Source organism: Salmo salar, chromosome ssa05 (genome assembly GCF_905237065.1).
Source record: "Salmo salar chromosome ssa05, Ssal_v3.1, whole genome shotgun sequence".
NCBI lineage: Eukaryota > Metazoa > Chordata > Actinopteri > Salmoniformes > Salmonidae > Salmo > Salmo salar.
The window spans coordinates 85,930,070-85,956,674 of record NC_059446.1 but is presented as its reverse complement, the minus strand read 5'-3'; the positions used below and the strand labels follow the sequence as shown (position 1 = coordinate 85,956,674).

The 26,605-nt window shown below is 47.1% G+C and overlaps 1 protein-coding gene and 1 pseudogene across 1 annotated transcript in view; one reads left to right on the top strand and one right to left on the bottom strand.

Moving 5' to 3' along the window:
• Positions 1 to 8,155, bottom strand: part of dtbp1 (Dysbindin) — a 38,613-nt gene extending 30,458 nt beyond the window's left edge. The window contains exons 1-5 of the mRNA NM_001140605.1: positions 7,916 to 8,155; positions 7,260 to 7,313; positions 6,877 to 6,924; positions 6,571 to 6,631; positions 6,220 to 6,352 (exon numbers count right to left, since the gene is read on the bottom strand). Of these exons, the coding sequence (NP_001134077.1) occupies positions 6,220 to 6,352; positions 6,571 to 6,631; positions 6,877 to 6,924; positions 7,260 to 7,313; positions 7,916 to 7,971 (352 nt within the window). The 5' untranslated portion in view covers positions 7,972 to 8,155. The remainder of the gene's footprint in view (positions 1 to 6,219; positions 6,353 to 6,570; positions 6,632 to 6,876; positions 6,925 to 7,259; positions 7,314 to 7,915) is intronic.
• A 313-nt stretch (positions 8,156 to 8,468) lies between these two features.
• LOC106591386 (E3 ubiquitin-protein ligase MYLIP-A-like) overlaps positions 8,469 to 26,605 on the top strand; it is a 35,031-nt pseudogene continuing 16,894 nt past the window's right edge.

Here is a 26,605-nt window from a genome sequence, read left to right as displayed (position 1 = left end):
TACTGACTATTCAAGACAGGGCAGGGGAGGAGTCTCCGTCACTACTGACTATTCAAGACAGGGCAGGGGAGGAGTCTCCGTCACTACTGACTATTCAAGACAGGGCAGGGGAGGAGTCTCCGTCACTACTGACTATTCAAGACAGGGCAGGGGAGGAGTCCCCGTCACTACTGACTATTCAAGACAGGGCAGGGGAGGAGTCCCCGTCACTACTGACTATTCAAGACAGGGCAGGGGAGGAGTCTCCGTCACTACTGACTATTCAAGACAGGGCAGGGGAGGAGTCCCCGTCACTACTGACTATTCAAGACAGGGCAGGGGAGGAGTCCCCGTCACTACTGACTATTCAAGACAGGGCAGGGGAGGAGTCCCCGTCACTACTGACTATTCAAGACAGGGCAGGGGAGGAGTCTCCGTCACTACTGACTATTCAAGACAGGGCAGGGGAGGAGTCCCCGTCACTACTGACTATTCAAGACAGGGCAGGGGAGGAGTCCCCGTCACTACTGACTATTCAAGACAGGGCAGGGGAAGAGTCCCCGTCACTACTGACTATTCAGGGCAGGGGAGGAGTCCCCGTCACTACTGACTATTCAGGGCAGGGGAGGAGTCTCCGTCACTACTGACTATTCAAGACAGGGCAGGGGAGGAGTCTCCGTCACTACTGACTATTCAAGACAGGGCAGGGGAGGAGTCTCCGTCACTACTGACTATTCAAGACAGGGCAGGGGAGGAGTCTCCGTCACTACTGACTATTCAAGACAGGGCAGGGGAGGAGTCTCCGTCACTACTGACTATTCAAGACAGGGCAGGGGAGGAGTCTCCGTCACTACTGACTATTCAAGACAGGGCAGGGGAGGAGTCCCCGTCACTACTGACTATTCAAGACAGGGCAGGGGAGGAGTCTCCGTCACTACTGACTATTCAAGACAGGGCAGGGGAGGAGTCCCCGTCACTACTGACTATTCAAGACAGGGCAGGGGAGGAGTCCCCGTCACTACTGACTATTCAAGACAGGGCAGGGGAGGAGTCCCCGTCACTACTGACTATTCAAGACAGGGCAGGGGAGGAGTCCCCGTAACTACTGACTATTCAAGACAGGGCAGGGGAGGAGTCCCCGTAACTACTGACTATTCAAGACAGGGCAGGGGAGGAGTCCCCGTCACTACTGACTATTCAAGACAGGGCAGGGGAGGAGTCCCCGTCACTACTGACTATTCAAGACAGGGCAGGGGAGGAGTCCCCGTCACTACTGACTATTCAAGACAGGGCAGGGGAGGAGTCCCCGTCACTACTGACTATTCAAGACAGGGCAGGGGAGGAGTCCCCGTCACTACTGACTATTCAAGACAGGGCAGGGGAGGAGTCTCCGTCACTACTGACTATTCAAGACAGGGCAGGGGAGGAGTCTCCGTCACTACTGACTATTCAAGACAGGGCAGGGGAGGAGTCCCCGTCACTACTGACTATTCAAGACAGGGCAGGGAGGAGTCTCCGTCACTACTGACTATTCAAGACAGGGCAGGGGAGGAGTCCCCGTCACTACTGACTATTCAAGACAGGGCAGGGGAGGAGTCCCCGTCACTACTGACTATTCAAGACAGGGCAGGGGAGGAGTCTCCGTCACTACTGACTATTCAAGACAGGGCAGGGGAGGAGTCTCCGTCACTACTGACTATTCAAGACAGGGCAGGGGAGGAGTCCCCGTCACTACTGACTATTCAAGACAGGGCAGGGGAGGAGTCTCGGTCACTACTGACTATTCAAGACAGGGCAGGGGAGGAGTCTCCGTCACTACTGACTATTCAAGACAGGGCAGGGAGTCCCCGTCACTACTGACTATTCAGGGGCAGGGGAGGAGTCCCCGTCACTACTGACTATTCAAGACAGGGCAGGGGAGGAGTCCCCGTCACTACTGACTATTCAAGACAGGGCAGGGGAGGAGTCCCCGTCACTACTGACTATTCAGGGCAGGGGAGGAGTCCCCGTCACTACTGACTATTCAGGGTTAGGGGAGGAGTCCCCGTCACTACTGACTATTCAAGACAGGGCAGGGGAGGAGTCCCCGTCACTACTGACTATTCAAGACAGGGCAGGGGAGGAGTCCCCGTCACTACTGACTATTCAAGACAGGGCAGGGGAGGAGTCCCCGTCACTACTGACTATTCAAGACAGGGCAGGAGTCTCCGTCACTACTGACTATTCAAGACAGGGCAGGGGAGGAGTCCCCGTCACTACTGACTATTCAAGACAGGGCAGGGGAGGAGTCCCCGTCACTACTGACTATTCAAGACAGGGCAGGGGAGGAGTCCCCGTCACTACTGACTATTCAAGACAGGGCAGGGGAGGAGTCCCCGTCACTACTGACTATTCAAGACAGGGCAGGGGAGGAGTCCCCGTCACTACTGACTATTCAAGACAGGGCAGGGGAGGAGTCTCCGTCACTACTGACTATTCAAGACAGGGCAGGGGAGGAGTCCCCGTCACTACTGACTATTCAAGACAGGGTAGGGGAGGAGTCCCCGTCACTACTGACTATTCAAGACAGGGCAGGGGAGGAGTCCCCGTCACTACTGACTATTCAAGACAGGGCAGGGGAGGAGTCCCCGTCACTACTGACTATTCAAGACAGGGCAGGGGAGGAGTCCCCGTCACTACTGACTATTCAAGACAGGGCAGGGGAGGAGTCCCCGTCACTACTGACTATTCAAGACAGGGCAGGGGAGGAGTCCCCGTCACTACTGACTATTCAAGACAGGGCAGGGGAGGAGTCCCCGTCACTACTGACTATTCAAGACAGGGCAAGGGAGGAGTCTCCGTCACTACTGACTATTCAAGACAGGGCATGGGAGGAGTCCCCGTCACTACTGACTATTCAAGACAGGGCAGGGGAGGAGTCCCCGTCACTACTGACTATTCAAGACAGGGCAGGGGAGGAGTCCCCGTCACTACTGACTATTCAAGACAGGGCAGGGGAGGAGTCTCCGTCACTACTGACTATTCAAGACAGGGCAGGGGAGGAGTCCCCGTCACTACTGACTATTCAAGACAGGGCAGGGGAGGAGTCCCCGTCACTACTGACTATTCAAGACAGGGCAGGGGAAGAGTCCCCGTCACTACTGACTATTCAGGGCAGGGGAGGAGTCCCCGTCACTACTGACTATTCAGGGCAGGGGAGGAGTCCCCGTCACTACTGACTATTCAGGGCAGGGGAGGAGTCTCCGTCACTACTGACTATTCAAGACAGGGCAGGGGAGGAGTCTCCGTCACTACTGACTATTCAAGACAGGGCAGGGGAGGAGTCCCCGTCACTACTGACTATTCAAGACAGGGCAGGGGAGGAGTCTCCGTCACTACTGACTATTCAAGACAGGGCAGGGGAGGAGTCCCCGTCACTACTGACTATTCAAGACAGGGCAGGGGAGGAGTCTCCGTCACTACTGACTATTCAAGACAGGGCAGGAGTCCCCGTCACTACTGACTATTCAGGGCAGGGGAGGAGTCCCCGTCACTACTGACTATTCAAGACAGGGCAGGGGAGGAGTCCCCGTCACTACTGACTATTCAAGACAGGGCAGGGGAGGAGTCCCCGTCACTACTGACTATTCAGGGCAGGGAGAGTCCCCGTCACTACTGACTATTCAGGGCAGGGGAGGAGTCCCCGTCACTACTGACTATTCAGGGCAGGGGAGGAGTCCCAGTCACTACTGACTATTCAAGACAGGGCAGGGAGGAGTCCCCGTCACTACTGACTATTCAAGACAGGGCAGGGGAGGAGTCTCCGTCACTACTGACTATTCAAGACAGGGCAGGGGAGGAGTCCCCGTCACTACTGACTATTCAAGACAGGGCAGGGGAGGAGTCCCCGTCACTACTGACTATTCAAGACAGGGCAGGGGAGGAGTCTCCGTCACTACTGACTATTCAAGACAGGGCAGGGGAGGAGTCTCCGTCACTACTGACTATTCAAGACAGGGCAGGGGAGGAGTCCCCGTCACTACTGACTATTCAAGACAGGGCAGGGGAGGAGTCTCCGTCACTACTGACTATTCAAGACAGGGCAGGGGAGGAGTCCCCGTCACTACTGACTATTCAAGACAGGGCAGGGGAGGAGTCCCCGTCACTACTGACTATTCAAGACAGGGCAGGGGAGGAGTCCCCGTCACTACTGACTATTCAAGACAGGGCAGGGGAGGAGTCTCCGTCACTACTGACTATTCAAGACAGGGCAGGGGAGGAGGGTTCCAATTCCATGAACAATGTACAAAACTAGAAACTATTTAGAGAAGACCGATACATACTAGTATAGGCCGATGCATGGAATACTACAGACTGTATCAAAGACTACTCCATGCTGTATGGTATATGACCTGTTTAGAGAAGACCGATACATACTAGTATAGGTCGATGCATGGAATACTACAGACTGTATCAAAGACTACTCCGTGCTGTATGGTATATGACCTGTTTAGAGAAGACCGATACATACTAGTATAGGTCGATGCATGGAATACTACAGACTGTATCAAAGACTACTCCGTGCTGTATGGTATATGACCTGTTTAGAGAAGACCGATACATACTAGTATAGGTCGATGCATGGAATACTACAGACTGTATCAAAGACTACTCCGTGCTGTATGGTATATGACCTGTTTAGAGAAGACCGATACATACTAGTATAGGTCGATGCATGGAATACTACAGACTGTATCAAAGACTACTCCGTGCTGTATGGTATATGACCTGTTTAGAGAAGACCGATACATACTAGTATAGGTCGATGCATGGAATACTACAGACTGTATCAAAGACTACTCCGTGCTGTATGGTATATGACCTGTTTAGAGAAGACTGATACATACTAGTATAGGTCGATGCATGGAATACTACAGACTGTATCAAAGACTACTCCGTGCTGTATGGTATATGACCTGTTTAGAGAAGACTGATACATACTAGTATAGGTCGATGCATGGAATACTACAGACTGTATCAAAGACTACTCCGTGCTGTATGGTATATGACCTGTTTAGAGAAGACTGATACATACTAGTATAGGTCGATGCATGGAATACTACAGACTGTATCAAAGACTACTCCGTGCTGTATGGTATATGACCTGTTTAGAGAAGACCGATACATACTAGTATAGGTCGATGCATGGAATACTACAGACTGTATCAAAGACTACTCCGTGCTGTATGGTATATGACCTGTTTAGAGAAGACCGATACATACTAGTATAGGTCGATGCATGGAATACTACAGACTGTATCAAAGACTACTCCGTGCTGTATGGTATATGACCTGTTTAGAGAAGACCGATACATACTAGTATAGGTCGATGCATGGAATACTACAGACTGTATCAAAGACTACTCCGTGCTGTATGGTATATGACCTGTTTAGAGAAGACCGATACATACTAGTATAGGTCGATGCATGGAATACTACAGACTGTATCAAAGACTACTCCGTGCTGTATGGTATATGACCTGTTTAGAGAAGACCGATACATACTAGTATAGGTCGATGCATGGAATACTACAGACTGTATCAAAGACTACTCCGTGCTGTATGGTATATGACCTGGAAGAAGTTCAAGCTACCTACGGAGGTGGCTTGGGAATCTGATTCTGAAGTCAGATTTGATGTCAGATCCGTCTCCTTAGACTATAAACGTGTTGTGTTTCAAACTAGCCATGTGTAAAAACGGCTTCATCTCTTCCCATTGTCTCTGTTGTTGCCTACCTACCCCCCCTTCACCATGTTGGCACTAGTAGCTGTTATTACCCCACTGCCAGCTGAAGCTCCACAGTTAACAGGCAGGCCATGCCAGCTGGTGCCCTACAGTATCACCGCTCTCTCAAGATGAACACAGCTCAGCCCGTCATAAACACCTCTGACCTCAACCTATTCTACACAATGGCAACAAAAGGCCAAATGTAAAAAGAATAAAGAGTGGCAATGACATTCAGTAATTCAGGGAATTGTGACATTTCTCGACTATAATATGTTGACTGGTCCTAAAGGTTTCCTGGTGCAGTCTATGATACGTCGGCTACGTCCTGTCTTTCCACCCTTTTTACCCCCCAAGTGTGCACTTGGTGTAAGCATTGTCTGGAGAGTTTCCATGCGAGAAAGAGTGTGCAAGTACACACTTGAGCAGAAGAGTGAAGAATCTAAACTCAAGACATAGTGATGGTGCACACTCACCGATGCGATTGGTGCATGTCTCCAGGTCTGTGAGGAAGCCTGGGATCTGCTGTAGTTGTTCTTGTAGTTCCACCACTGCTGCTCTTCTCTTCTCCCAGTGTGCAGACAGCATCACCACCTCTCCATCCACTGTCTGAGAGATAGAGAGACATACAGAGAGAGAGAAAAGAGAAGACGAGAGAAGACAAGAGAGAAAGATAGACGAGAGAGAAGATGAGAGAGAGCGAAGACAGACGCGAGAGAGAGAGAGAAGATGAGAGAGAGAATGTGAGATGTTCCCATGTATTATTATTCTTGATGCGTAATTCAATGCAAGTCTAATTAATACATTGAGCTACAGTTCATACAAACCTCTCCAGCTTTCGCACAATCTTTAGCTTTTCTGTGGAGAGTCACCCAGGTGTCTTCGTACCTTCGAAACACAAGAAACTAATGAAACAAATAAGGCCTTGTGTTTTCTTCCCTTGACATTATGCTACTGTACATGTATTCAGACCACTGAGTGTTTCAATGTCTGCATCACAAATGGCACACTATTCCCTATATTGTGCACTAATTTAGACCCTGTGGGGCCTGGTCCAAAGAGACCTGTGGGGCCTGGTCAAAAGTAGTGCCCAATGCTCTGATTTGGACGTATCCAATGAGAGCAACACCTACCGACTGAGCAGTTCTACTCCAGCAGAAAACTGTGTCAGATGTCCATGTCTGTTGAGAGACAGGAAATGAGTCATTAAGGGAAATAGACTATGAAGAGGATATAAGAGAATGAAAGTGGATGTAAATGGATGATTTGACTGGTACTCCTGGGCCGTATTCATAAAGCGTCTGATGATTTGACTGGTACTCCTGGGTCGTATTCATAAAGCGCCTTAAAGTGCTGATCTAAGATCAGGTCCTCTCTGTCCATATAGTCTTTATTCATTATGATCTTAAAGGTCAACCTGATATTAGATCATCACTCAGTTACGTTAAAATAAAATAAAGTTTATATTTATTTATCACTCCAACTCTGAGACACCATGGATACATGCCTGCCTTACCTCTGTTTCTGCTTTACTTTAGCCTCTTTTGATTTATCACTCAGAGTCTTTATCCTGAAGGGAAATTATAAAGATGGGAGCAGGTAAAACAAAATGTATATATGGGACAGCTGTCACAGCAATGTAAATATTCATTGGATTAGTAGACACTTTGTTTCCTAAATGGCACCCTATATTCCCTATATAGTGCACTAATTTATATCAGAACCCAAAGTAGTGCACTATATAGGGAATAGAGACGTTTTCTGCTTCCGGCATCAGGTTCCAGTCCAGAATGTCCTGTCTCGCTCACTTCCATCACATGATGGGCAGCTGAATGTAATCAACTTAGCTAGCTGTCGTTAGCTAACTGTATCAATAAGCTTTGGCAGTATCTAAATTAATGGTTTTCATTTACTGCCAGCCTGGTAGTGTTTTGCCAGTGTTTTGTGTTTAGTATTAGCTAGCTACGAAAAACTTGTTCGATGGTTTCGTCCCACACAGTTACATCCAGCTAGATAGCCTTTCAGCCATGCTGGCAAAGAGGGAGAAACTAGCTAGCTAATTAACGTAGATGTTTTTTTAAATTGCTAATACAGCAATGTCAGAACAGGCAGGGTCACAAGACATAGGGCCATGAATGAAGCATTAGCTATAAAAGTAGCTTTAATACAAACCCCGTTGTGAAATCTTGCTGCACCGTCTGCAACCTCTCTTTGAAATTCTCAAACATCTTCCTGGTTTCTTCCAAGCTGCAAATACGTTGTTTTGTCGTCGCATTAACTGTATTAGTTAGCTTCTTTGTGAATATTCCTCAAGTGCCATGTCAAGCTACGGGTCAATGATCAGACTGTATACTTCTATAAGTAGCTAAAGTCTGATAGATGGCTGTTGTTTGGTCTTTGCTCAGCTGTTTTCCAGACGCAGTGGGGTTGTTGAGCTGAATCAGGGTTGTTGAGGTGAATCAGGGTTGCGCAGCTATGCGCACGCCACATTCTTCCACATAGAACACAGGAAGTCATTCATTAGGTACAGCAAAATGTTACAAAAACTAATTTCACAATATTTTGAGGATAAAATTATTGTGAGTTTTCATGAATATTTGTGTGTGTAGTATAGCTTCTAAAAACGGTTTTGTACGAATGAAAGGTAACATGGTTAGAATGAACAACCCGGTAGATGGCGACACAAACCGTGTTTACGTCTGTGTGTTTGACCTGATTGGTTGTTGAGAAGTTTGTTGAATGAAGGGGACGGTGCTTCACCCTCCGAGACTATAAAACCCCACCGTTGTATTTTTGGACACGGCCTGATCGGTCCATGGACTGTAAAGTTTGAATGTTTGGGTTTATTGTGAGGTGTAAGTGCATCGATAGATTGAACTATTATAGGACAACTATTGCAAACATACAGAGGAACAAAAATGCTTTGCCATATAACGCGACCGGACTCGGTGGTGATGGAGGTGGATGTTGATCAAAAGGCTAATGGAGAGGACTGTTTACACAAGGTACCGTTACAGTTATTATCATTCAAATGTATCCATGTTAAGTCTATTTTATTCCATGTTGTTAGTGTCTGTGTGTTGGGGTTGCAAATTAATGCAGTTTTAATCATTTTGAATTCTGTAAATATTTTGAGAATTTGAATAAAAATGTAACTTGTACGCTTGTAACAATTTAACAACAGCGTAGTACATGGAACGTTGTATTTAACTACCAGTCTTGATGGGGCATTGACTTCTTTAGTGAAGTGGTTTGTTCTATTGTTTTGACTCACAGGTCTGTCGGAAACTGGGAATAATAGAGGTGGATTACTTTGGGCTTCAGTTCTGTGGAAGCAAAGGGGAGAGTTTGTGGTTGAATCTGAGGAACAGGATCTCACAACAGATGGATAACCTGGCTCCCTGCAGACTGAAGCTCAGAGTCAAGTTCTTTGTGGAGCCCCATCTGACCCTGCAAGAACAGACAAGGTATGTTTATTGTACACCTTGTAGGGGACCTATTTGGAGTAAGGCACTCTGCCTATTGTAGCTAATGGTACTGCAAACATTAGATGTCATGTATTTTCTTTTTAAATGCAATAAGATTAACAAATGTAGTGACAGAACAGAATGGATCAGATACAATTGAGTTAAAACCCACCCTATCAATCATTAAAACCCTGCTATTTCAGTCAACCTGTAATCTTTCAGCCCATAGTCCTCATTTAGGATCAATAGATAATGTGACTTACTGGCTTCTCTCCCCATCAGGGGGAAGTTTGACCTCCCGTATGCAAACAGTGTCTGGTGACTCGTCAGCAGCGAGTTAGTTACCGTGCATGCCAGTGTGTCCAGCAGGTTCTATCCCTAACCGACATGTCAATGTGCTCTATGGGCGTTGTAACAGTGTATAACATGACTCTGGGTGAATCCCAGATGGCACCCTATTCTCTTTATAGTGCACTACGTTCCTATGGGTGCAGTAGGGTCGTGTCCCAATTTCTCTACCCTTAAAAAGATTCACAAAAGCTCTGACGAAGGCCGTGAGGCGGATACGTAAGCTTATTAAATATCAGTGATACTATCAAGAGCAGTGTGCGGTTTCCTTTTTCCTTCATCTTGTTCAACTGTTACCATGCACCTGCAAATAAGATTGCTCAGATGTGCGAGTGCCTTTTGAATTTTCTACCCTTATCCCAAAATGTGCACTTTGCACACTCCACTGTGCTGAGTGCTTATTGCTTTTTGAGGCCTGTTTAAAAAATAAATGTAATCACGGTTTCGATGATTTGGGATGAATGCTGTAACACAGAATAAAACAATGAATTAAAGTCCCATGATGCTAGTGACTGCCCATTACTGCTGATCACTTATTAACCATCACTTATTCATGTTACATTACTTTAATAAAATATTTCAGTTGTGTTTATTACATTTGTTTTATTTGATTACTTTATTATTTAATTCCAAGTCATCGTCTCATCTCTATAGAGCTCCTCCCTATGCTTTCTAACAAAATGACTATTTCAGTAGTTTTTCAAAGTAAGTAAGGCATACTGCAACAGCTGCTCTCTATATCCCCTCAAGACAACGCATTCTTTTGCCTCTTCTGTAGCAGGTGTAAAAAAAAACACACAAAAAACACACGTACTGGACAAGTAGATGCTCAATGGATTATAGTCATTATAGCTAATTACCACGTTTTGATGCGCTAAACTATGTAGAATATTGGCCTGTTGGAAACTATATCTCTAGAGAAACTACAACTCCCTACCACATCGCACAGTTCAGTCTGGATCTGATATATCTCTAGAGAAACTACAACTCCCTACCACATCGCACAGTTCAGTCTGGATCTGATATATCTCTAGAGAAACTGTGGAATATGCATATTGAGCTCACAAAAATAAAACATGGAATTCAAATAACCTACAGTAAAATACCTGCCAGCAAGCAAGGGTACCTACAGTACTATGCCAGGGTACCTACAGTACTATACCAGGGTACCTACAGTACTATACCTGCCAGCAAGCCAGGGTACCTACAGTACTATACCAGCCAGCCAGGGTACCTACAGTACTATGCCAGCCAGCCAGGGTACCTACAGTACTATACCAGCCAGGATATCTACAGTACTATACCAGCCAGCCAGGGTACCTACAGTACTATACCAGCCAGGATATCTACAGTACTATACCAGCCAGCCAGGGTACCTACAGTACTATACCAGCCAGCCAGGGTACCTACAGTACTATACCAGCCAGCAAGCCAGGGTACCTACAGTACTATGCCAGGGTACCTACAGTACTATACCTGCCAGCAAGCCAGGGTACCTACAGTACTATACCAGGGTACCTACAGTACTATACCAGCCAGCCAGGGTACCTACAGTACTATACCAGCCAGCCAGTACTATACCAGCCAGCCAGGGTACCGACAGTACTATGCCAGGTTACCTACAGTACTATACCAGGGTACCTACAGTACTATACCAGCCAGCCAGGGTACCGACAGTACTATGCCAGCCAGCCAGGGTACCTACAGTACTATGCCTGCCAGCCAGGGTACCTACAGTACTATACCAGCCAGCCAGGGTACCTACAGTACTATGCCAGGGTACCTACAGTACTATACCAGCCAGCCAGTACTATACCAGCCAGCCAGCCAGGGTACCTACAGTACTATGCCAGCCAGCCAGGTTACCTACAGTACTATACCAGGGTACCTACAGTACTATACCAGCCAGCCAGTACTATACCAGCCAGCCAGCCAGCCAGGGTACCTACAGTACTATACCAGCCAGCCAGTACTATACCAGCCAGCCAGCCAGGGTACCTACAGTACTATGCCTGCCAGCAAGCCAGGGTACCTACAGTACTATACCAGCCAGCCAGCCAGGGTACCTACAGTACTATGCCAGCCAGCCAGGGTACCTACAGTACTATACCAGCCAGCCAGGGTACCTACAGTACTATACCAGCCAGCCAGGGTACCTACAGTACTATACCAGCCAGCCAGGGTACCTACAGTACTATACCAGCCAGCCAGGGTACCTACAGTACTATACCAGCCAGCAAGCCAGGGTACCTACAGTACTATGCCAGCCAGCCAGGGTACCTACAGTACTATACCAGCTAGCCAGCCAGGTTACCTACAGTACTATACCTGCCAGCCAGGGTACCTACAGTACTATGCCAGGTTACCTACAGTACTATGCCAGCCAGCCAGTACTATACCAGCCAGCCAGGTTACCTACAGTACTATGCCTGCCAGGGTACCTACAGTACTATGTCAGCCAGCCAGGGTACCTACAGTACTATGCCAACCAGCCAGTACTATACCAGCCAGCCAGGTTACCTACAGTACTATGCCAGCCAGCCAGGTTACCTACAGTACTATACCAGGGTACCTACAGTACTATACCAGCCAGCCAGTACTATACCAGCCAGCCAGCCAGGGTACCTACAGTACTATACCAGCCAGCCAGTACTATACCAGCCAGCCAGCCAGCCAGGGTACCTACAGTACTATGCCTGCCAGCAAGCCAGGGTACCTACAGTACTATACCAGCCAGCCAGCCAGGGTACCTACAGTACTATGCCAGCCAGCCAGGGTACCTACAGTACTATGCCAGCCAGCCAGGGTACCTACAGTACTATACCAGCCAGCCAGGGTACCTACAGTACTATACCAGCCAGCAAGCCAGGGTACCTACAGTACTATGCCAGCCAGCCAGGGTACCTACAGTACTATACCAGCTAGCCAGCCAGGTTACCTACAGTACTATACCTGCCAGCCAGGGTACCTACAGTACTATGTCAGGTTACCTACAGTACTATGCCAGCCAGCCAGTACTATACCAGCCAGCCAGGTTACCTACAGTACTATGCCTGCCAGGGTACCTACAGTACTATGTCAGCCAGCCAGGGTACCTACAATGCTATGCCTGCCAGCCAGGGTACCTACAGTACTATACCAGCCAGCCAGGGTACCTACAGTACTATGCCAACCAGCCAGTACTATACCAGCCAGCCAGGTTACCTACAGTACTATACCAGCCAGCCAGGGTACCTACAGTACTATGCCAGCCAGCCAGGTTACCTACAGTACTATACCAGCCAGCCAGGGTACCTACAGTACTATACCAGCCAGCCAGGGTACCTACAGTACTATGCCAGGGTACCTACAATGCTATGCCTGCCAGCCAGGGTAATACTAGAGCCTAGTGTATTTCCTTCAATAACAAAATGATTTCCCCCAAAAAAGTAGCCTACTACTAGGGCATAGCTTCAAATGACATGTTAACCCGGACATGTCAAATCAGTTTGGTTTGCCCTGGGTGACCTTGACACCGTGAATCGACTGACAAGATTCAGGGCACTGTGCCATGAAGGGGAGTGGCCTGACTACCATCCACATCGCTCTGGCCAAACACCACGCCCACTACTGTTTCTTCTAATGTGTGGAGCGATCGATAGAGCAGCAGAGTTACATTCAGGATGAGTCCTCAGGCTAGTTCAGGAGCCTACTGTATGTGACTTTTATTCAGGATGAGTCCTCAGGCTAGTTCAGGAGCCTACTGTATGTGACTTTTATTCAGGATGAGTCCTCAGTAGGGTTGCATATTTTGGGGAATATTCAGAGGTGGAAACTTTCAGTGGGAATTAATGGGAATATATGGGAATTCACAGAAATATATGCTAATTAATATGAATATCATTTATATTTAGATGTGTTTTTTTGCATTGGATATATTTACCATATCATATGGAGACAGAAACATAAACCTTTTACCTTATCATAAGTAGACATAATTGCAAATGATTAAATCCTTCTAAAATAAAAATCATTTAGTTACAAATTGAACTTTAATTAAATGAGTTGACTCTTCACATGGGAGGATTTCACTGAACAACAAAATAAAGGGAACATTAAATGATCCATCGCATCTCCCAAAAATGTTTTCAACATGCATCTGTAAAATGATAGTCTAGAAACTAAATCTTTGGTTGTCTTCCTCTCAGGCTTCCATGTCTTCTCCCTGGACCTCCTCAATGTCCACCTCTTGAACATCAGACTCTGAGGCCTCAGCTTCACTGTCACTTTCCAACCTTGTTGAGGATGGCTCGTTGTCGGACTCAAAAAGCCTCAAATTTGCCCGGATGCCCACCAATTTTTCAACCCTTGTATTGGTCAGCCTGTTGCGTGCTTTGGTGTGTGTGTGTGTTCCCAAACAAGGACCAATTGTGCTCTGAGGCGGCTGATGTTGGTGGGATTTGGAGGATGATGGAGGCAACATGGGAAAGGGCCTCAGATACACAAAGTCCCATCGCATCAGCCACCTGGTGGAAATGTTGGCACGATTGCCATATTGCATCTCCATCCCAAAGCCCTTGCTTGGAAGTGTACTTCACCAGACTACCAATAACCTTGCCCTCATCCAGGCCAAGGTGGCAAGACATGGTAGTGATGACACCATAGGCCTTGTTGATCTCTGCACCATGCTCTTGCCAGCATACTTGGGGTCCAACATATATGCTGCGGCGTGTATGGACTTCAGGCAGAAGTCTTCACGCTTTTTGATGTATTTCAGAACTGCAGTTTCCTCTGCTTGGAGCAACAGTGAAGTGGGCAGGGCAGTATGGATTTCTTCTCTTACATCTGCAAGCAGAGTCTGAACATCAGACAGGATGGCATTGTCTCCCTCAATCCGTGCAATGGCTACTGCTATAGGTTTCAGGCTGCTTACCCCTCTCTCCCAAAATACATCATCCAGGAGGATCCTCTTGATGGGGCTGTCCATATAGGCAGATTGTGATATGGCCTTTTCTTGGAGAGACTCCTTCCCCTCCAGGAGACTGTCAAACATGACACCACCACCCCAATGGGTGTTGCTGGGCAGCTTCAATGTGGTGCTCCTATTCTTCTCACTTTGCTTGGTGAGGTAGATTGCTGCTATAACTTGATGACCCTTCACATACCTAACCATTTCCTTGTAGAGTGTATCCATTGTTTTCAGTGCTATGATGTCCTTGAGGAGCAGATTCAATTCATGAGCAGCACAGCCAGTGGGTGTGATGTGAGGGTAGGACTCCTCCACTTTAAACCAAGATGTTTGCAGCATTGTCTGTCACCAGTGCAAATACCTTCTGTGGTCCAAGGTCATTGATGGCTGCCTTCAGCTCATCTGAAATGTAGAGACCGGTGTGTCTGTTGTTCCTTGTGTCTGTGCTCTTGTAGAATACTGGTTGAGGGGTGGAGCTGATGTAGTTCATTATTTCTTGGCCACAAACATTCAACCACCCATCAGAGATGATTGTAATAGTCTGCTTTCTCTATGATTTGCTTGACCTTCACTTGAACTATGTTGAACTCTGCATCCAGCAAATGAGTAGATAAAGCATGTCTGGTTGGAGGGGTGTATGCTGGGAGAAGAACATTCAGAAATCTCTTCCAATACACATTGCCTGTGAGCATCAGAGGTGAACCAGTTTGTATACACAGCTCGAGCAAGACATTCATCAGCATTTCTCTGACTACGTTCCTCCATTGAGTAAAAACAAACTTCTGATTCCAGGAGGACCATGAGCTGTTGCTATCGATAAGGTGTCTGATTCATCATTTTCACCTCAAATAGAAGTAGAGGGACTTTGGTCAGAGGTTGCTTGTTGTGAGCGCTGAGGGAACTTTATGCACTTGGCCAGATGATTCTCCATCTTTGTCGCATTCTTCACATATGATTTGCCACAGTATTTGCAAATGTACTCAGCTTTTCCTTCTACATTAGCTGCAGTGAAATAGTTACACCGTTAGATTAAACACTCCTTTGTAAGATAAATGTTTTAACATGAAACATGTATGGAAACAGGTGAATTAACAATCCTCAGTTAGCAGGCTCAAGCAAGCTAAAACCCACATGATAGCAAAAACTAACTAGCCTAAATTGTTAACAAGTTAGAAGTTATTTAAACACACTTTGCTGTAGGCTACTATTTACTAGTTAACAAAAATCATGTATGTCATATAAAATATATTCACCCCACCCAGTATTGTAATCAAAACTTACCAGAAAGCATGTAGTCCTTGGCTCAGACAGTGTAGTAGTGTGAGCTCATTAGTGTGCAATATCTTGAGAATCAGCTGTACATGTGATGGAAGAATGCTCTGTGCATGCAGAGGGTTGCAATTCCATTGAATTGGGGATAGTTTAACCAAAATATGCCACAAGACCTAGAATTGCCTTTTGTGTATCCCACAAAAAAGGTTCACAGTTATAAGCTACCATTTTTTTGATGAATTTAAGCAAAATGGCTTAACTTCCCATTGAAAAATTCCAGAAATTTACTGGAAAGTTTGCGACCCTTTGCAACCCTAGTCCTCAGGGTAGTTCAGGAGCCTACTGTATGACTTTTATTTGATGTATCTGGTCTCTCCTCATCACTACATTAGCTATATTGATTTTATCGGGAGGTATCTTATTCCATCCCGTTACTTAGATTTGTGTGTATTAGGACGTTATTGTGGAATTGTTAGATATTACTTGTTAGATACTGCTGCACTGTCAACTAGAAGCACAAGCATTTCGCTACACTCGCAATAACATCTGCTAACCATGTGTATGTGACCAATAACATCTGCTAACCAGGTGTATGTGACCAACAACAAAGACTTTCAATACTGCATATCGTCCTCCAGTGACCAACCAACCCATTCTCATTAAAGGGATCGGGATCATGTCACTATGAGGTGTGTGTGTACAGTATTCACTCCAGAAATGAGGTCAGGGGTCAGGCAGCAGAATCATGGGCAGGGGTTTGTAACCAGGCTACAGACAGTCAGCCAATTGTTGCTTTAAAGTCAACTCCTGAAAGGAGTGCCACTACAACCTTTTAAAGTGAAAGGAAATTCACAAGAACTCCAACATCAATTTAGAGTTGAGACACAAGCTGCATGCGGACCACAATCCTTTGGGAATATTTTTCTGCTTCAACAGTTTTATAATGTCTATTTATAGCTTGGCCCTGAGCCAAGTGCCGTTAGATGGTTACTTTAATACACTGGGCTGTTGCTACAGGAGGATCCTGCAGTCAGTCAGAGGGTTACTTTAATACACTGAGCTGTTGCTACAGGAGGATCCTGCAGTCAGTCAGAGGGTTACTTTAATACACTGAGCTGTTGCTACAGGAGGATCCTGCAGTCAGTCAGAGGGTTACTTTAACACACTGAGCTGTTGCTACAGGAGGATCCTGCAGTCAGTCAGAGGGTTACTTTAACACACTGAGCTGTTGCTACAGGAGGATCCTGCAGTCAGTCAGAGGGTTACTTTAACACACTGGGCTGTTGCTACAGGAGGATGCTGCAGTCAGTCAGAGGGTTACTTTAACACACTGAGCTGTTGCTACAGGAGGATCCTGCAGTCAGTCAGAGGGTTACTTTAACACACTGGGCTGTTGCTACAGGAGGATCCTGCAGTCAGTCAGAGGGTTACTTTAATACACTGGGCTGTTGCTACAGGAGGATCCTGCAGTCAGTCAGAGGGTTACTTTAACACACTGAGCTGTTGCTACAGGAGGATCCTGCAGTCAGTCAGAGGGTTACTTTAACACACTGAGCTGTTGCTACAGGAGGATCCTGCAGTCAGTCAGAGGGTTACTTTAACACACTGGGCTGTTGCTACAGGAGGATGCTGCAGTCAGTCAGAGGGTTACTTTAATACACTGGGCTGTTGCTACAGGAGGATCCTGCAGTCAGTCAGAGGGTTACTTTAACACACTGGGCTGTTGCTACAGGAGGATCCTGCAGTCAGTCAGAGGGTTACTTTAACACACTGGGCTGTTGCTACAGGAGGATCCTGCAGTCAGTCAGAGGGTTACTTTAACACACTGAGCTGTTGCTACAGGAGGATCCTGCAGTCAGTCAGAGGGTTACTTTAACACACTGAGCTGTTGCTACAGGAGGATCCTGCAGTCAGTCAGAGGGTTACTTTAACACACTGGGCTGTTGCTACAGGAGGATCCTGCAGTCAGTCAGAGGGTTACTTTAATACACTGAGCTGTTGCTACAGGAGGATCCTGCAGTCAGTCAGAGGGTTACTTTAACACACTGGGCTGTTGCTACAGGAGGATCCTGCAGTCAGTCAGAGGGTTACTTTAACACACTGGGCTGTTGCTACAGGAGGATCCTGCAGTCAGTCAGAGGGTTACTTTAACACACTGAGCTGTTGCTACAGGAGGATCCTGCAGTCAGTCAGAGGGTTACTTTAACACACTGAGCTGTTGCTACAGGAGGATCCTGCAGTCAGTCAGAGGGTTACTTTAACACACTGGGCTGTTGCTACAGGAGGATCCTGCAGTCAGTCAGAGGGTTACTTTAACACACTGAGCTGTTGCTACAGGAGGATCCTGCAGTCAGTCAGAGGGTTACTTTAACACACTGGGCTGTTGCTACAGGAGGATCCTGCAGTCAGTCAGAGGGTTACTTTAACACACTGGGCTGTTGCTACAGGAGGATGCTGCAGTCAGTCAGAGGGTTACTTTAACACACTGGGCTGTTGCTACAGGAGGATACTTGGACAGAATTACAGTGTTGAATTAAGTCTTAAATTCCACACTGACAGCCCATATGTAGGCTAACTATACTGAACAAATATCAACGCAGCATGAAATAAAAGATCCTATAAATTTTCCATACCGACAAAAAACGTATTTCTTTCAAATTTTGTGCAGAAATTTGTATATATCCCTCTCAGTGAGCATTTCTCCTTTGCCAAGATAATCCATCCACCTGACAGGTGTGGCATATCAAGAAGCTGATTAAATGGCATGATCATTACATAAGTGCACCATGTGCTGGGGACAATAAAAGACCACTCTAAAATGTGCAGTTCTGTTACACAACACAATGCCATGTCTCAAGTTGAGGGAGTGTGCAATTGGCATGCTGACTGCAGGAATGTCCACCAGAGCTGTTGCCAGAGAATTGAATGTTAATTTCTCTACCACAAGCCTTCTGCAGTGTTGTTTTAGAGAATTTATCAGTACAATCAACTGGCCTCACAACCGCAGACCATGTGTAACACGCCAGTCCAGGACCACATCTGGCTTCTTCACCTGCGGGATTGTCTGAGACCAGCCACCCGGACAGCTGATGAAACTGAAGAGTATTTCTGTCTTCAATAAAGCCTTTTTGTGGGGGTAAACTTATTCTGATTGGCTGGGCCAGGCTCCCCAGAGGGTGGGCCTATGCCTTCACAGTCCCATCCATGGCTGCTCCCCTGCCCAGTCATGTGAAATCCATAGATTAGGACCTAATGAATTCATTTCAATTGACTGATTGCCTTATATGAACTGTAACAAGTTAAAATTGTTGAAACTGTTGTGTTTTTAATTTTGTTCAGTATAGTTTGGTCTTGAGAAGAGACTGTCACAGTATATACAGTAGGCTAGCCCTGTAGTAATAACACAGCTGACACGAGGCCTGTAGTAATAACACAGCTGACACGAGGCCTGTAGTAATAACACAGCTGACACGAGGCCTGTAGTAATAACACAGCGGACACGAGGCCTGTAGTAATAACACAGCGGACACGAGGCCTGTAGTAATAACACAGCTGACACGAGGCCTGTAGTAATAACACAGCGGACACGAGGCCTGTAGTAATAACACAGCTGATACGAGCCCTGTAGTAATAACACAGCTGACACGAGCCCTGTAGTAATAACACAGCGGACACGAGGCCTGTAGTAATAACACAGCTGACACGAGCCCTGTAGTAATAACACAGCTGACACGAGGCCTGTAGTAATAACACAGCTGACACGAGGCCTGTAGTAATAACACAGCGGACACGAGGCCTGTAGTAATAACACAGCGGACACGAGGCCTGTAGTAATAACACAGCGGACACGAGGCCTGTAGTAATAACACAGCGGACACGAGGCCTGTAGTAATAACACAGCTGACACGAGGCCTGTAGTAATAACACAGCTGACACGAGGCCTGTAGTAATAACACAGCTGACACGAGGCCTGTAGTAATAACACAGCGGACACGAGGCCTGTAGTAATAACACAGCTGACACGAGGCCTGTAGTAATAACACAGCTGACACGAGGCCTGTAGTAATAACACAGCGGACACGAGGCCTGTAGTAATAACACAGCGGACACGAGGCCTGTAGTAATAACACAGCGGACACGAGACCTGTAGTAATACACAGCGGACACGAGGCCTGTAGTAATAACACAGCTGACACGAGGCCTGTAGTAATAACACAGCTGACACGAGGCCTGTAGTAATAACACAGCTGACACGAGGCCTGTAGTAATAACACAGCTGACACGAGGCCTGTAGTAATAACACAGCTGTCACGAGGCCTGTAGTAATAACACAGCTGACACGAGGCCTGTAGTAATAACACAGCTGACACGAGGCCTGTAGTAATAACACAGCGGACACGAGGCCTGTACTAATAACACGGCATATCTGAAATGCTCAACTTCAGAAAAGACACACTGCATAACTGACAGGTGTGGGAAAGTATGTCTGAACCCTTAACATAAGCAGTAAGGACAACTTCTCTGGCTAAACAAAGGATTGAGAAAGTCAATTTAAAGGAAAATGACAAATGCTCTTAATCCTATGTCATGGTGTAGCCTAAATCCTGTGATCTACGTGGACATTCATAGCATTTCTTAGTGTACAGTAGGACTACGTAGATTAAATTATTCATTCTCAAAACCTAACACGGGAAAATACGCCTAATGTGAGCATGCAGGCTAATATGCAGGCTAATATGCAAGCTAATATACAGTCATGTAGGTGGCAAGATTAGAAAGTGTACATTTTTATAACAAAAATACATGTTTTTGTCACATTCACCAGATGGATGCAGTGAAATGTGTTGAGGGTTCAGTGCCTTGCTCAAGCGTTCGTCAACCGATTTTCTTCTTATTTTACCTTGTCTGCTGGATGGTCTAACACGCTATTGGTGTGTTCTCAGCCTTCGCTTGAGTTGGGTTGACACAAGGAAACTCTGCAAACGATGGAACATGAACCATGTATCGCAGATAACAACAAAGTATAGGCTGTCGCACAATAAGTTCAGAATAAACATTTTATGAATATTGTGGTAAACATAGTGCTACTAAATCACTCAGCCTTCAGATGATTCCAAAAGTAAAAGAACACACCTTGGGAATCATGACTCGTAACAACGTTTGATTTGTTGAATCAATTCAACAGGAGGCTTATGTAAGTCGTCTCTAAGCACTGCTCTGCTGGCCCAGAAAGAGTTGGGCAAAAAAGAGAGGGAGAGGCCCTCGGTCTGTCAGCAGTCCACATGCAGCTCCACACTCACTGACAATGAGAGCCATGCATCCTGCAGGCTTAGCATGCACAGTCCCACACATCCAGCCACCCGCTACCTCCTGGCTGGCTGAGAGTGAGAACACACATCCAGCCACCCCCTACCTCCTGGCTGGCTGAGAGTGAGAACACACATCCAGCCACCCCCTACCTCCTGGCTGGCTGAGAGTGAGAACACACATCCAGCCACCCCCTACCTCCTGGCTGGCTGAGAGTGAGAACACACATCCAGCCACCCCCTACCTCCTGGCTGGCTGAGAGTGAGAACACACATCCAGCCACCCCCTACCTCCTGGCTGGCTGAGAGTGAGAACACACATCCAGCCACACCCTACCTCCTGGCTGGCTGAGAGTGAGAACACACATCCAGCCACACCCTACCTCCTGGCTGGCTGAGAGTGAGAACACACATCCAGCCACCCCCTACCTCCTGGCTGGCTGAGAGTGAGAACACACATCCAGCCACCCCCTACCTCCTGGCTGGCTGAGAGTGAGAACACACATCCAGCCACACCCTACCTCCTGGCTGGCTGAGAGTGAGAACACACATCCAGCCACACCCTACCTCCTGGCTGGCTGAGAGTGAGAACACACATCCAGCCACCCCTACCTCCTGGCTGGCTGAGAGTGAGAACACACATCCAGCCACCCCCTACCTCCTGGCTGGCTGAGAGTGAGAACACACATCCAGCCACCCCCTACCTCCTGGCTGGCTGAGAGTGAGAACACACATCCAGCCACCCCCTACCTCCTGGCTGGCTGAGAGTGAGAACACACATCCAGCCACCCCCTACCTCCTGGCTGGCTGAGAGTGAGAACACACATCCAGCCACCCCCTACCTCCTGGCTGGCTGAGAGTGAGAACACACATCCAGCCACCCCTACCTCCTGGCTGGCTGAGAGTGAGAACACACATCCAGCCACCCCCTACCTCCTGGCTGGCTGAGAGTGAGAACACACATCCAGCCACCCCCTACCTCCTGGCTGGCTGAGAGTGAGAACACACATCCAGCCACCCCCTACCTCCTGGCTGGCTGAGAGTGAGAACACACATCCAGCCACCCCCTACCTCCTGGCTGGCTGAGAGTGAGAACACACATCCAGCCACCCCCTACCTCCTGGCTGGCTGAGAGTGAGAACACACATCCAGCCACCCCCTACCTCCTGGCTGGCTGAGAGTGAGAACACACATCCAGCCACCCCCTACCTCCTGGCTGGCTGAGAGTGAGAACACACATCCAGCCACCCCCTACCTCCTGGCTGGCTGAGAGTGAGAACACACATCCAGCCACCCCTACCTCCTGGCAGGCTGAGAGTGAGAACACACGGCACTAGCCATTGTTAATCCAAGCAGGCATCCATCCTGTTGGCTACAGCTGAGAGCCCCACTAGCTAAACACACACACACTGCTTTATCACATTGTGCTGCATACAAGCTGTTTAAATAGGATGTTCTGCTGATATAAACTTGCAGGGCAGAGTTCACATACCAACCGTTCCAGAGAGCATTCAGCACTTCATCTGTACTACAGCTGAGAGGAACCATGGGAGAATGTGTTGTTGAGAGTTGGTAGTTTCCATTTAAAATTCATAATGAGTAAAACCATTTGTCAAAACAGCTGCTACAGTGTGTTGTCTGTGACAGTCAGTCCTGTACCTACAGTGTCTTGTCTGTGACAGTCAGTCCTGTACCTACAGTGTCTCTGACAGTCAGTCCTCTACCTACAGTGTCTCTGACAGTCAGTCCTCTACCTACAGTGTCTCTGACAGTCAGTCCTGTACCTACAGTGTCTCTGACAGTCAGTCCTCTACCTACAGTGTCTCTGACAGTCAGTCCTGTACCTACAGTGTCTTGTCTGTGACTGTCAGTCCTGTACCTACAGTGTCTCTGACAGTCACTCCTCTACCTACAGTGTCTCTGACAGTCAGTCCTCTACCTACAGTGTCTCTGACAGTCAGTCCTCTACCTACAGTGTCTCTGACAGTCAGTCCTCTACCTACAGTGTCTCTGACAGTCAGTCCTCTACCTACAGTGTCTCTGACAGTCAGTCCTCTACCTACAGTGTCTCTGACAGTCAGTCCTCTACCTACAGTGTCTTGTCTGTGACTGTCAGTCCTCTACCTACAGTGTCTCTGACAGTCACTCCTCTACCTACAGTGTCTCTGACAGTCAGTCCTCTACCTACAGTGTCTCTGACAGTCAGTCCTCTACCTACAGTGTCTCTGACAGTCAGTCCTCTACCTACAGTGTCTCTGACAGTCAGTCCTCTACCTACAGTGTCTCTGACAGTCAGTCCTCTACCTACAGTGTCTCTGACAGTCAGTCCTCTACCTACAGTGTCTTGTCTCTGACTGTCAGTCCTGTACCTACAGTGTCTCTGACAGTCAGTCCTCTACCTACAGTGTCTCTGACAGTCAGTCCTCTACCTACAGTGTCTCTGACAGTCAGTCCTCTACCTACAGTGTCTCTGACAGTCAGTCCTCTACCTACAGTGTCTCTGACAGTCAGTCCTGTACCTACAGTGTCTCTGACAGTCAGTCATGTACCTACAGTGTCTCTGACAGTCAGTCATGTACCTACAGTGTCCCTGACAGTCAGTCATGTACCTACAGTGTCTCTGACAGTCAGTCCTCTACCTACAGTGTCTCTGACAGTCAGTCCTCTACCTACAGTGTCTCTGACAGTCAGTCCTGTACCTACAGTGTCTTGTCTGTGACTGTCAGTCCTGTACCTACAGTGTCTCTGACAGTCACTCCTCTACCTACAGTGTCTCTGACAGTCAGTCCTCTACCTACAGTGTCTCTGACAGTCAGTCCTCTACCTACAGTGTCTCTGACAGTCAGTCCTGTACCTACAGTGTCTCTGACAGTCAGTCCTCTACCTACAGTGTCTCTGACAGTCAGTCCTGTACCTACAGTGTCTTGTCTGTGACTGTCAGTCCTCTACCTACAGTGTCTCTGACAGTCACTCCTCTACCTACAGTGTCTCTGACAGTCAGTCCTCTACCTACAGTGTCTCTGACAGTCAGTCCTCTACCTACAGTGTCTCTGACAGTCAGTCCTGTACCTACAGTGTCTCTGACAGTCAGTCCTCTACCTACAGTGTCTCTGACAGTCAGTCCTCTACCTACAGTGTCTCTGACAGTCAGTCCTCTACCTACAGTGTCTTGTCTGTGACTGTCAGTCCTCTACCTACAGTGTCTCTGACAGTCACTCCTCTACCTACAGTGTCTCTGACAGTCACTCCTCTACCTACAGTGTCTCTGACAGTCAGTCCTCTACCTACAGTGTCTCTGACAGTCAGTCCTCTACCTACAGTGTCTCTGACAGTCAGTCCTCTACCTACAGTGTCTCTGACAGTCAGTCCTCTACCTACAGTGTCTCTGACAGTCAGTCCTGTACCTACAGTGTCTCTGACAGTCAGTCCTCTACCTACATTGTCTCTGACAGTCAGTCCTGTACCTACAGTGTCTCTGACAGTCAGTTCTGTACCTACAGTGTCTCTGACAGTCAGTCCTCTACCTACAGTGTCTCTGACAGTCAGTCCTCTACCTACAGTGTCTCTGACAGTCAGTCCTGTACCTACAGTGTCTCTGACAGTCAGTCATGTACCTACAGTGTCTCTGACAGTCAGTCCTCTACCTACAGTGTCTCTGACAGTCAGTCCTCAACCTACAGTGTCTCTGACAGTCAGCCCTCTACCTACAGTGTCTCTGACAGTCAGTCCTCTACCTACAGTGTCTCTGACAGTCAATCCTCTACCTACAGTGTCTGTGACGGGAGCCAGTTAGGACTTGATAGGCTGTAGAACTAGAGCCATGAAACATACATGAATATACCCACTGTAGGCTACGTAATGTAGAACTAGAGCCATGAAACATACATGAATATACCCACTGTAGGCTACATCTGTAGAACTAGAGCCATGAAACATACATGAATATACCTACTGTAGGCTACGTAATGTAGAACTAGAGCCATGAAACATACATGAATATACCTACTGTAGGCTACATCTGTAGAACTAGAGCCATGAAACATACATGAATATACCTACTGTAGGCTACATAATGTAGAACTAGAGCCATGAAACATACATGAATATACCTACTGTAGGCTACATCTGTAGAACTAGAGCCATGAAACATACATGAATATACCTACTGTAGGCTACATAATGTAGAACTAGAGCCATGAAACATACATGAATATACCTACTGTAGGCTACATCTGTAGAACTAGAGCCATGAAACATACATGAATATACCTACTGTAGGCTACGTAATGTAGAACTAGAGCCATGAAACATACATGAATATACCTACTGTAGGCTACGTAATGTAGAACTAGAGCCATGAAACATACATGAATATACCCACTGTAGGCTACGTAATGTAGAACTAGAGCCATGAAACATACATGAATATACCTACTGTAGGCTACGTAATGTAGAACTAGAGCCATGAAACATACATGAATATACCCACTGTAGGCTACGTAATGTAGAACTAGAGCCATGAAACATACATGAATATACCTACTGTAGGCTACGTAATGTAGAACTAGAGCCATGAAACATACATGAATATACCCACTGTAGGTAGGTGGCCTATACCTGTTGTTGATGTCCCCAGTACGTAGCCTGTGACGCTACGTACTGTAGATTCATATACCCACTGTAGGCTACGTACTGTAGATTCATGTACCCACTGTAGGCTACGTACTGTAGATTCATATACCCACTGTAGGCTACGTACTGTAGATTCATGTACCCACTGTAGACTACGTACTGTAGATTCATGTACCCACTGTAGGCTACGTACTGTAGATTCATGTACCCACTGTAGGCTACGTACTGTAGATTCATGTACCCACTGCAGGCTACGTACTGTAGATTCATGTACCCACTGTAGACTACATACTGTAGATTCATGTACCCACTGTAGGCTACGTACTGTAGATTCATGTACCCACTGTAGTCTACGTACTGTAGATTCATGTACCCACTTTAGGCTACGTATTGTAGATTCATGTACCCACTGTAGGCTACGTACTTTAGATTCATGTACCCACTGTAGGCTACGTACTGTAGATTCATGTACCCACTGTAGGCTACGTACTGTAGATTCATGTACCCACTGTAGGCTACGTACTGTAGATTCATATACCCACTCTAGGCTATGTACTGTAGATTCATGTACCCACTGTAGGCTACGTACTGTAGATTCATGTACCCACTGTAGACTACATACTGTAGATTCATGTACCCACTGTAGGCTACATACTGTAGATTCATATACCCTCTGTAGGCTATGTACTGTAGATTCATGTACCCTCTGTAGGCTACGTACTGTAGATTCATGTACCCACTGCAGGCTATGTACTGTAGATTCATGTACCTACTGTAGGCTACGTACTGTAGATTCATGTACCCACTGTAGACTACATACTGTAGATTCATGTACCCACTGTAGGCTACATTCTGTAGATTCATATACCCACTGTAGGCTACGTACTGT